The sequence below is a fragment of the Vespa mandarinia genome, chromosome 24, assembly GCF_050613455.1.
Source record: "Vespa mandarinia isolate Hongniang chromosome 24, ASM5061345v1, whole genome shotgun sequence".
NCBI classification, from domain to species: domain Eukaryota; kingdom Metazoa; phylum Arthropoda; class Insecta; order Hymenoptera; family Vespidae; genus Vespa; species Vespa mandarinia.
Window position 1 is genome coordinate 842,501 of NC_140833.1, and position 10,000 is coordinate 852,500.

The window sequence follows — 10,000 nt, forward strand, 5'->3', positions numbered from 1 at the left end:
TCTTTTGGGGGAGAAAAATAATTTCGATAGTTTCTTAACAACCGTTTTACAACATTGTTGTTATGGAGCTTATGTAAATGTATAGACATAATACATGATTATCTATACAAAAAAAATTAAAAAAAAAAAAAGAAAAAAAAAGAAAAAAAAAATAAATAAATATGAAAACTAAGTGTTAATATTTATATTGAATTATTGTTCGAAGACAGAAGCAGACAGTTTGTTGAATAATATAGCATTATTTACAGACACAAAATGACGGAAGGCAGTGCTACAAGAATGAAGAGAAATGGGGCTAGGATCTTCAAAAATCCTCCGCAGCCTCACATGTGTATACGAGATTTTATACAGGTAAAGAAAACACTGTATATAATAGGAGCAATAAACGCTATGCACTTTGAATAGTAATTGTTCCATTACGTGTGTGATCTTCTTTATATACGTGTTGTAATAATAGACATAAATAAACTATTTCAAATGTTACCTAATTGATATGATTTTTTTTATCTTCTATGGAGAATTTGAAATAAACAAAATTATTTTTTTTTTCCTTTTTATTTACTTTTTTTTTTTCTTTTTTTTTTTTTTTTTTTTTCTTTTTTTTTCTCTCTCTCTCTCTCTCTCTCTCTCTCTACTTTCCCGACTACTACTCTCTAATAACTCTATTATCTTTTTTTGTGGAAGAGCAAATATAGTAATTTATTATTATAAGTGTATACAATGTATTTATTTCAGTTATGTGTGTTAAACTTTGCTGAGAACATGAGATGTCTTCTCTTGAGTTGCCAACGTGCTTTTATAAGACACACTTCCAAAGAATAGAGTATTCTCGAGCAACAACACTCTTTGCTCCAAAATGGAATAATTCTAATATTCAACAAATAATAAATGTTAAAACATCGAACGAGGCAGTGAATAGAGGTACATTCGATCAGTCTCTTTGCCTGTGTTTCGTTTCAAACATATAGAAAGATAAAGAATTTCTATTTATTAAATATAATTGAATATATGAATATAACAGAAAAGAATATGTATCGTTTATATAAAAACAGGAATATATAACACGATTATTATTAATATGAAATGATGTTATATATGTAAATACGTATTAATTATAAATATGAGTCAGATATCAGGAATATGAAAAGGAATCGTTAATGGTCATTCATTGATTATAGGGAACAACAGGACCTTGTTATGTTAATGTACTATCCTGGGATAGAATCGCAATGCCATGTAGACCTTCCCAACCTGTGCCACTTTGGGGAGGTATGAGAATACCATCTCCACGTACAAAAGCAGAAGCTGTGGTTTTTGCTGTAATGGCTAATCCAGAGGTGCTACGTATTAACGGGAAGAATGCAGAAGATCCAGAAGTATGTAAATCGAATTAATAGTTTGTATATAAAATATAAAACATTTTATATACAAAATTAATATTTTTATATACAAAAATATTAATTTAATCTTTTAAAAACAAAAATAAACTATAATTCCAGAAACGTTCGTCCCTAATAGAACTCATGCTGGATTTCGTAGAGGCAATGAACGTAGGGTTAATATTTTTGAGGCGGTACACGATTTTAAAAGATCGTGATATAACCGGTGAATTGAAGGAGGTATGGAATGCGGTTCAGGCTCGGCGGGACCGAGAACAACCACCTCCTCAACAAGAGACTTGGATTGACGCACAACCACCTGTACCACAGTATCCTCAATATCAAGATCAACAACAGCAAACCCAAAAGCAACAACAAGATTATACTTCACAGCAGCAACAACCACCACAATATCATTCTAGTATTGCCTATGGTAGAGCAATAAGCAGCGATAATATGCATTACGATGGTTATGGTTATCAATCGCAAAAGTCTGTCATTCCACCGAACGATCAGATGTACCAATCGAGCCAAATAGTATCCCAACAATATGGTAACGTAACGCGAATAGCGCAAGATCGTTACAATTATAGAGAACGTGGCAGAGACACTCTCGTACAGAATATCCCACAACAGAGTTGTCCAGCTTATCCAGCGCCACAGTATCAATTTCAACAATTACCTAGGCAAATGATGCCACAGTACGTAAACTCTAATGTACATCCAAACACTAATTTAGGATATGGTCCACCAACGAATACCAGTGTCAATCCAAATATGCCAGCTGCGTTTCAATCGTATATAACTAATCCGATGTATCAACAACGAATGGACAATACGATACACGTCGATATTCGTAGAATGCAACAGCAACAACAACAACAACAGCAACAACAACAACAAATACACATAAATCATGCGCAACAAGTGCCTCAATATGAACCAGCCGGAGATTGGCAGACCGTCAACGTATTAAGACTGGGTAGACCGCACATGGGCGTTATTCAAAAGAACACCGTAAGTAAGAGACAAGTGAATTCACCAACTCACAGCAAACAGGCCTCCTGTACGAATTGCCATAACAAATCTACGACTGAGAACGTTACGAAACCGAAGAGTCCGGTTAAGGTATTACAACGAGAATTGTCTTCGTCAGGAGATCGACAGGATAATACGAATTATTACGTGATAACGGATAATAGTAAAACAATGAGAAGGGAAAAGGTATACACCGAGGAAATAAGAAACTTGCGACCGACGAACGACGTTACCACTGAAGGAAAGAAATTTAACGAATGTTCTTCGAGCATCGAATCAAACGATACGTCCAAAAAATCTAACGACAGTTATACCTCTTTATCAACATCGAATACACGAAAAACAATTAATTCCAACGAGAACAATCAGGATAATGGGAAACAACAACAGGATACTAAGGACTTTGATCTACCAACTGTTAGTCAAATGATAGCCGATCAAAATTTTAGTTCAAGATGTCGAATAATAGTTGGAAGAATTAAGCATAAGGATAATAACGTTGATAACAATAGAACGATATGGCCTCGTTTTGCCTCCGATCAAAAGAATGATAGTCCTAAACGATCGCAAACAAATGTTAACAGTATCATTAATCCAGGCATGTCGAATAACGAGGAAACATCTTCAATTAAGAAAAAGACTACCAATGGTCAACAGCCGAAGGTCAAAAATGCCAAAGCATATTGTGAAAATGATGATATACAACAGGGATATACGATATTAAAAAAAACCGAGACAATTGTTCAAGATGATGTTATTAACGATATTGCTCAAATATCTATTCAAGACTGTAAAGACGGCACCGAGGTTATCAGTCCTGTGCTATCGTGATAGCCTAGTTTTACAGCTAATACGGAGTATTAGCTTTGCAGCTTATTACCAGCGAATAATATATAATTAAATATGTACATAAATAGAATATTATTCGATGATATATGAGAGAGAGAGAGAGAGAAGGGGGGAGAGAGAGAGAGAGAGAGAGAGAGAGAGAAAGAAAGAGAGAAAGGAAAAATGGAGCAAAGCGATATTGAAACAAAAAAAAACGAGCGCTATAATATTATAATAATTATAAAACTAATATTAATATTAATTATAATGATGATAATAATAATAATAATAGTAATAATAATAGTAATGGAGAGAGGGGCTCGAAGATTTTTGCTTTTGCGTTACGAAGATAAGGAAAAGATTAAGAAAATAAAAAAAAAAAAAAAAAAAAAAGAATAGAGAAAAAATGAACAAAAAAAAGAAAGAAAGAATAAATAAATAAAAAATAAGGAACAAAAAAAAAAAAGAAAAAAGAGAAAAAGAACAAACAAACAAACAAACAAGGAAATAGACGACCGAAGACCCCAATGAGAGTTTTAATAATCATCGATCTTTGATCGTTGATCCGACGAATCCACTCGTCTTCCTCTCTATTATTTAAAATAGAATCCACGTGATACTTCGGCCGATAAAACGTGTACTTTCGCTTGAAATTATATTAGAAAATGAAAAGAAAAGAAAAGAGTAATATCGAAGGAAATGAGATTTTGATTCTCAATCATCCTTGCCATTTTACTTACCCCCACTCCCTATCTATCCAACCAATCAACCAACCAACCAACCAACCAACCAACCATTCACCCACTTACCCATCCCTCCCTCCTCCTATCTTCGTTTCAATTATTTTTTAATGTACATCCCCCGAGGACACTTCTCTCGAAAGGCCTGATGTGCTGATCACGATTATAAGGAAGTAATATATGAGAAAAAAATTGTAAAAAAAAAAAGAAAAAAAAAAGAAAAAAAAAAAGAAAAAAAATAAAAAAGAAAAAAAAAGAGAAAAAAATAGAAAAAAAAGGAAAAATAAAAAAAGAAGAGGAAAAAAGAAGAAAAAACACACATACACTCGCTCATACATAACATAAGAGATTTAAAGGTCAATTACATTACTACCAAGTCAACGTGATTTGAAAAGATAGAAAGGAAGGAAGGAAGGAAAAATAAAGAGAGAAAGTTTGTCAAAAGGAATAATAATGATATTGGACGATGTCAAATATATACTATATCTCATTGCTGCCATATTCTTATACTATGTCAACGGAATAATCAATTAACTTCGTGTATCGTGATTGTAATTTAACGAGAAATTGAAAAATTCTATCATGATTTATTGGCAAGAAGATGAAGATAAGGAAGAAGAAGAAAATAAAACAACAAGAATTTTGTAATGTTTAAGTGAAAAATAAGTAAAAATATGAATAGAAAGAAGATTTATTATATTTACAGTAAACCATATCGAACGTACACGTGTAACAAATACAAAAAAGAGAAACACATACACACATACATACATAGAGTAATTCATTGACAACTGGAATTAGACTGTAATTTTTTTCTTTATTTTATAAGTAGCGATTAAACAAAAAAAGAAAAAAAAGAGGGGGGAACGACATAAAATGTATGTGTGCATTCAATTTGTAAATCAATTTGTTTATATTTAATGATAAAAAAATATATATATATATTGTTATTACAATTCTAGCTGTCGGAATTACTCGGTATAAAAATATTTTGATCTATCGATTTAGAAATGATCAAAGGCTATACATATATACACACACACACACACATACATATACATCTTTCAGTATAATTACTGTTGGTGCTTCAATTATAGTGTAAAAGAAAAACATTGAGATCTCAACACTGATGAATAATTATAAACATATAAAACGTAAAGTAATACACAAGTATAATAAGTAATTAGCGGCGTCTGGTGTGCTAGGAAGGACCAATCAGCGCGCAAAAATGATAAATCAAAGGAAATAACGGGAGGAAAAATAAATAAATGAAATAAAATAAAATAAAAAAAGCGACGGTGCAATAAAGATTTAAGAAAAAAAGAAAAGAAAAGAAAAGAAAAGACATCTCATCGATGGTTCGGAAACAAAAGCTCCCAAAAACAACGCGTGTTACAACAATATGTAATTTTCAATAACGAGCTGGCTCTCGCATTGAAACTGAGCTCGCATTTTCTTTTCTCTTTTTAATTTATTTTATAGTTTCTTTTTCTTCCCCCCTCTTTTATATATATACATATACATTTATTATATTTTCTTCTCTTCTTTTTCTCCCTGTTTCATATTAGCAAAGATACAAAATTAATAATAATAATAATAATAATAATAATCAATAATCAATAATAATTATTATTAATACTAATTAATACTAATAATAATAATAATAATAATAATAATAATGAAAATTAGAACAGAAATTATGGTAATACGTTGAAAAGAAAATAGAAGGTGTACGCCATCTTGGAAGAACAGTGTAATTATTGTAATCAAATGAATTTTTAGCTTTTCTCGCTTTATACATGATGCATGATAAGAGTGAATAAAAGGAAAAGAAAAGGAAAGAAAGACAGAGAGAGAGAGAGAGAGAGAGAGAGAGAGAGAGAGAGAGAGAGAGAGAGAGAGAAAGAGAAAGTGATTTTTTCTATCGAAATGCAGCAAATGGGAGGAGAGTGTGCATGGTGAAAAAATGATCTATTTTTTATTATTTTCGATCGATCGAAAAAAACTATGTAAACGATGTATGTATTTTAATAATTACGCGCCGCTATCATACATATACACATACACACACACAAACACAAGGTTATACGCTGTAATTGACGATATAGTAGTAATAAGATATATATATATATATATTTACTTAGATATGAAAGTACTATTATCATCTTGTTTTTTTTTCTTTCTTTTTTTTTTCCATAATTTCTTACGACTTTTGCTTTTTTCTTTTTTCTCTGTTCTTTTCTGGGTTTTTTTTTATTTATTTTTTTTCTTTTTTTTTTTTGTTCTTTTCTTCCTCGGATGATCCTAAATGAATGAAAGGAAAGAAAAAGAAAAAAGAAAAAGAAAACAGAAAAAAGAAAATTGATCATGAAACGAACAATACCAAAAAGAAAATAAATAAATAAAAAGTAAAAAAAGAAGTAAATCACGAGCACACATTATTGCAAAACGTTGTTATGACCGGCATATATACTCTGAGCTTTTAATTATTATTATTATTATTTCTTTTTATTTTTCTTTTTGTTTTTTTATTTAATATTTTTTCTTTCTTTTTTTTTCTTCTTTTCTTCTTTTTTTCTTTTTTGTACAAATCGTTAACGTGTCACAGAGACGTGTCTATAATATATATACATATATATATATATATATATATATATATATATATATATATGTATGTATGTGTATATGTATATATGTATATTAATATCATTTACTGTATAAAATTTTGTTTTATTTTTTTCGTTCGATTTTTCTTTTCTTTCTTCTTCCTCCCACTTCGCACGCCACCTTAGCCTTGAGTAGTCTTGAGAAAAGAAGAAAAAGAAAGAGAGAGAGAGAGAGAGAGAGAGAGAGAGAAAACAAAAATATCGGTTTTGGCCTCTCTTCCCCCCACCTCCACAATCCAAATGGCCATCCATCATTAAAAATACATACACAAAATACATACAAAACATACTCTTGTTGATACTATGTATTCAGTATTTTTTCGTGTTATATTTTAGATTCTTATTATTACCATGTATGTATATATATATACATATATATATACATATACATATATATATATATATATATATATATATATATATATATATATAATGGTTTATTATATCATTATTACCACACGAGCATTGTAATCTACTATTATTCTATAATACATGGTTTTTCCAAAAGCTCTCGTTGTTTACTTGTTATTCGTTAAAATCTATTCTCTATTAAACGAATTATCCCGTTTAATAATTTTCTTTGGTATTTTCTTTTTTTCTTTGTTTTTCGTCTTCTTTCATTCTCATTCCTTTTTCTTCTTTTTCAATTTCTTTTTTTTTTTTATCGATCCAATTATAACGAACTTGAGACAGCGAGGAAGATAACAGCGAATGATTGAGCAAAAAAAGGCTGATTATATTTGGAACGATTAATTTAAATGAAAAAAATGTCGATAGAGATATAGACGAAACGATTATATTGATGTTTAAAATTAATTTCTCACTTTTTTTATGTAAAACAGTAATTTCAACAGGAAGGAAAACTAAAAAAAAAAAAAAGAAATGTTATCTGTCTAAATTTATGACATTAATATATATATTAATATTATTTGTGCACGTAACGATGAGTCACATTGAAACACGCAAAGAAAAGATGGACTAAGATAATCGGCAAAATATATCGCCACTTTTTTTATTGAAATTCTCTTCTCTCATTCTTCCTAGCTGTTTTGAATTTTTTTCGTACCATTCTTTGCAAAATCACCTTACATTTCGCATACTTCTCGGTTCCCTTTTAAGTTCATGAAGATGTTTTTTCTGTACGCAATTTCTTGATGAAATGGAATCTTCATCATCAAAACATTTCATTAAATACATCGCTAACTTCATCCTAAAATCGGTGACTGAAATATTTTTTCAAATTGCTTGTTTGTATAACACCATTGAATTTACAACACAAGTATTTAGCAAAAGCTCTATTGCCAATATTCTACAGCACCTTGGTGCCACCGGTGACGCCCACCACGAAAATTACGTAAGACACGTTTATAAAACATCTTATCTGCTGTAAATAATATTCGAATATACATCGTATACTAAAATATTTATGTTGGCGTCTTATGCAAGTCACATAAAATTCGTGCGACAATTAACGTGCTAAGTAAAATATAATAGTAAAATAAAAGTATAATACGTATACGTGATGAATTGTAAAATTGTTTTTTACTTAACAACGAAAAAAAAATTCTTCCTTTTTCTACTTTTTCATATACTTTTTATTTATTTATTTTTATTTTCTTTTTTCTTGTATATGCAAAATCATCACCAGGACACTTGTACCATGATTTCGAAAACACTATATATAAAAATGAATTAAATAATAAGAAATATATATATATATATATATATATATATATATATATATATATATATGATAAAACTGATTTTACTTTCACCTAGCTGTTAGTGAACGTGAGTTAGCGAAACCATTTGAAGCGTTAAAACGTGAACGAAGAATCAAAATGAAGAGGAAGAACTTTTCCTTTCTTCTAGGATGGGAAAATGGTGAAACAACAATGTTCCGCAAAGTAAGATCTCTCTTGGCTTTCGCCAAACGTTTTCATCTATCCTTCGGATGTGCATCGCAGTCTATCAATCTAGTATCGAACAATAAATCAGTGTCAAACGTATACGTGAATCATCAATTTCTTAATTCGTCAATGATTCAGGTAATTTCTTTTTTATTTTACGTTAAAAAAAAAAAAAAATATATATATATATATAGAGAGAGAGAGAGAGAGAGAGGATTTCCAGAAAGAATAAGACTAACTTATACTACATATTATTGAAAGATCAAATGGATGAAAAAAACTTCATATAAATTTATGTCCTAAAATTGCTTTATTAAAAAGATACATACTTTTAATTCCATGATTTAAAATGATTTAATTTCATTTAACGAAACAAATGATTCAACCAATCAATCACAGTTGACTTCCTTGACTTAATGTCTCTGGATTTCTATTTATGAAGTGGAAAAGTAGATTTATAAGAACACAATAGAAATAAAAAATGAAATATTTGTATTCGATTATTAATTCAATGAATGGAAGATTGCGTTCTTGTAGAAATAATGAATTTTCGAATATTTTATTATAAATGCCAGAATAAATTATAAATATCTTTTAAAATCATATATATCTTTTCAATAAATCATTTTTGAGATATAAGTTTATATGAAATTTTGTCATCTATTTGATTTCAGTAATACGTAATATAAGTTTGCTTATATGTTTTTTCAATACTCTGTCTTTTTCAATACTGTGTATATTTCTTTAATAAATATATATATATATATATATTCATTACTTATAAAATATTATTTCAACAAATGATAAGAATTATCATAAACCTAACGTGACTCTATTTGATAATCTATTCAAATTAATGGTTCAAATTATCAGAGTGGAATAATTTTTTTTGTGATGAAATGTATCATATGTATTCATTATTCTCAAATGAGTAACAATTATGATTGCTTTTCTTTTGTTTCTTTTTTTTTGTTCTTTCTCAAATATAAATTCGGAAATTCTAAAAAAAAATTGATAAGTAATACATTCAAAAATACTTGTGGAAGGAGAAGATGAACTAAATGAGAGAAAGTTGAGAACAAGTTTCTGCAAAGAGGATGAAGAAATAAAATTCTTGATCCCCACTTTTCTTCTCCCCTCCATTATACTCAGAGTTGGCAAGAGAATAGACGGACTTAACAGTAGAAATCCGGATCGAAAGGAGAAGCGTGTTATAAAAGTTCTGTGGATATACGGATGGATGCTCAATGAGAAATTATTCGTTCTCGATCGAAGTAAAAACTATATTATTGTTAATATACGTAGAGATATTTATATTGTCCTAATAATAAAATGAATTTCTTGTTGTTAGTGAGGTATTTCTGAATTCAGTTCAGTTAGTGATATTTTACATCTAGGAACAAAATGTATGACAATGATGAGAAGATTTATAAGAAGAA

General features: G+C 29.4%; 2 protein-coding genes across 5 annotated transcripts in view; both read left to right on the forward strand.

Annotated features, from left to right (window-relative positions):
- Positions 1–5,330, forward strand: part of LOC118442703 (uncharacterized) — a 6,557-nt gene extending 1,227 nt beyond the window's left edge. For 2 of the 3 annotated variants that reach the window (XM_035868627.2, XM_035868630.2), the window contains exons 2-4: positions 249–351; positions 1,179–1,376; positions 1,500–5,330. In XM_035868627.2, coding sequence (XP_035724520.1) covers positions 256–351; positions 1,179–1,376; positions 1,500–3,248 — 2,043 coding nt within the window. In that variant the 5' untranslated portion in view covers positions 249–255 and the 3' untranslated portion in view covers positions 3,249–5,330. Of the gene's footprint in view, positions 1–248; positions 352–735; positions 922–1,178; positions 1,377–1,499 lie in introns of all 3 variants that reach the window. The other variant, XM_035868631.2, reaches the window with a different exon arrangement.
- Positions 5,331–8,492: 3,162 nt separating this feature from the next.
- LOC118442705 (uncharacterized) overlaps positions 8,493–10,000 on the forward strand; it is a 6,963-nt gene continuing 5,455 nt past the window's right edge. The window contains exons 1-3 of one of the 2 annotated variants that reach the window (XM_035868636.2): positions 8,493–8,699; positions 9,714–9,835; positions 9,913–10,000. The exon at positions 9,913–10,000 is cut by the window's right edge and continues 17 nt beyond it. In XM_035868636.2, the coding sequence (XP_035724529.2) occupies positions 9,966–10,000 (35 nt within the window). In that variant the 5' untranslated portion in view covers positions 8,493–8,699; positions 9,714–9,835; positions 9,913–9,965. The remainder of the gene's footprint in view (positions 8,700–9,713; positions 9,836–9,912) is intronic. The other variant, XM_085663945.1, reaches the window with a different exon arrangement.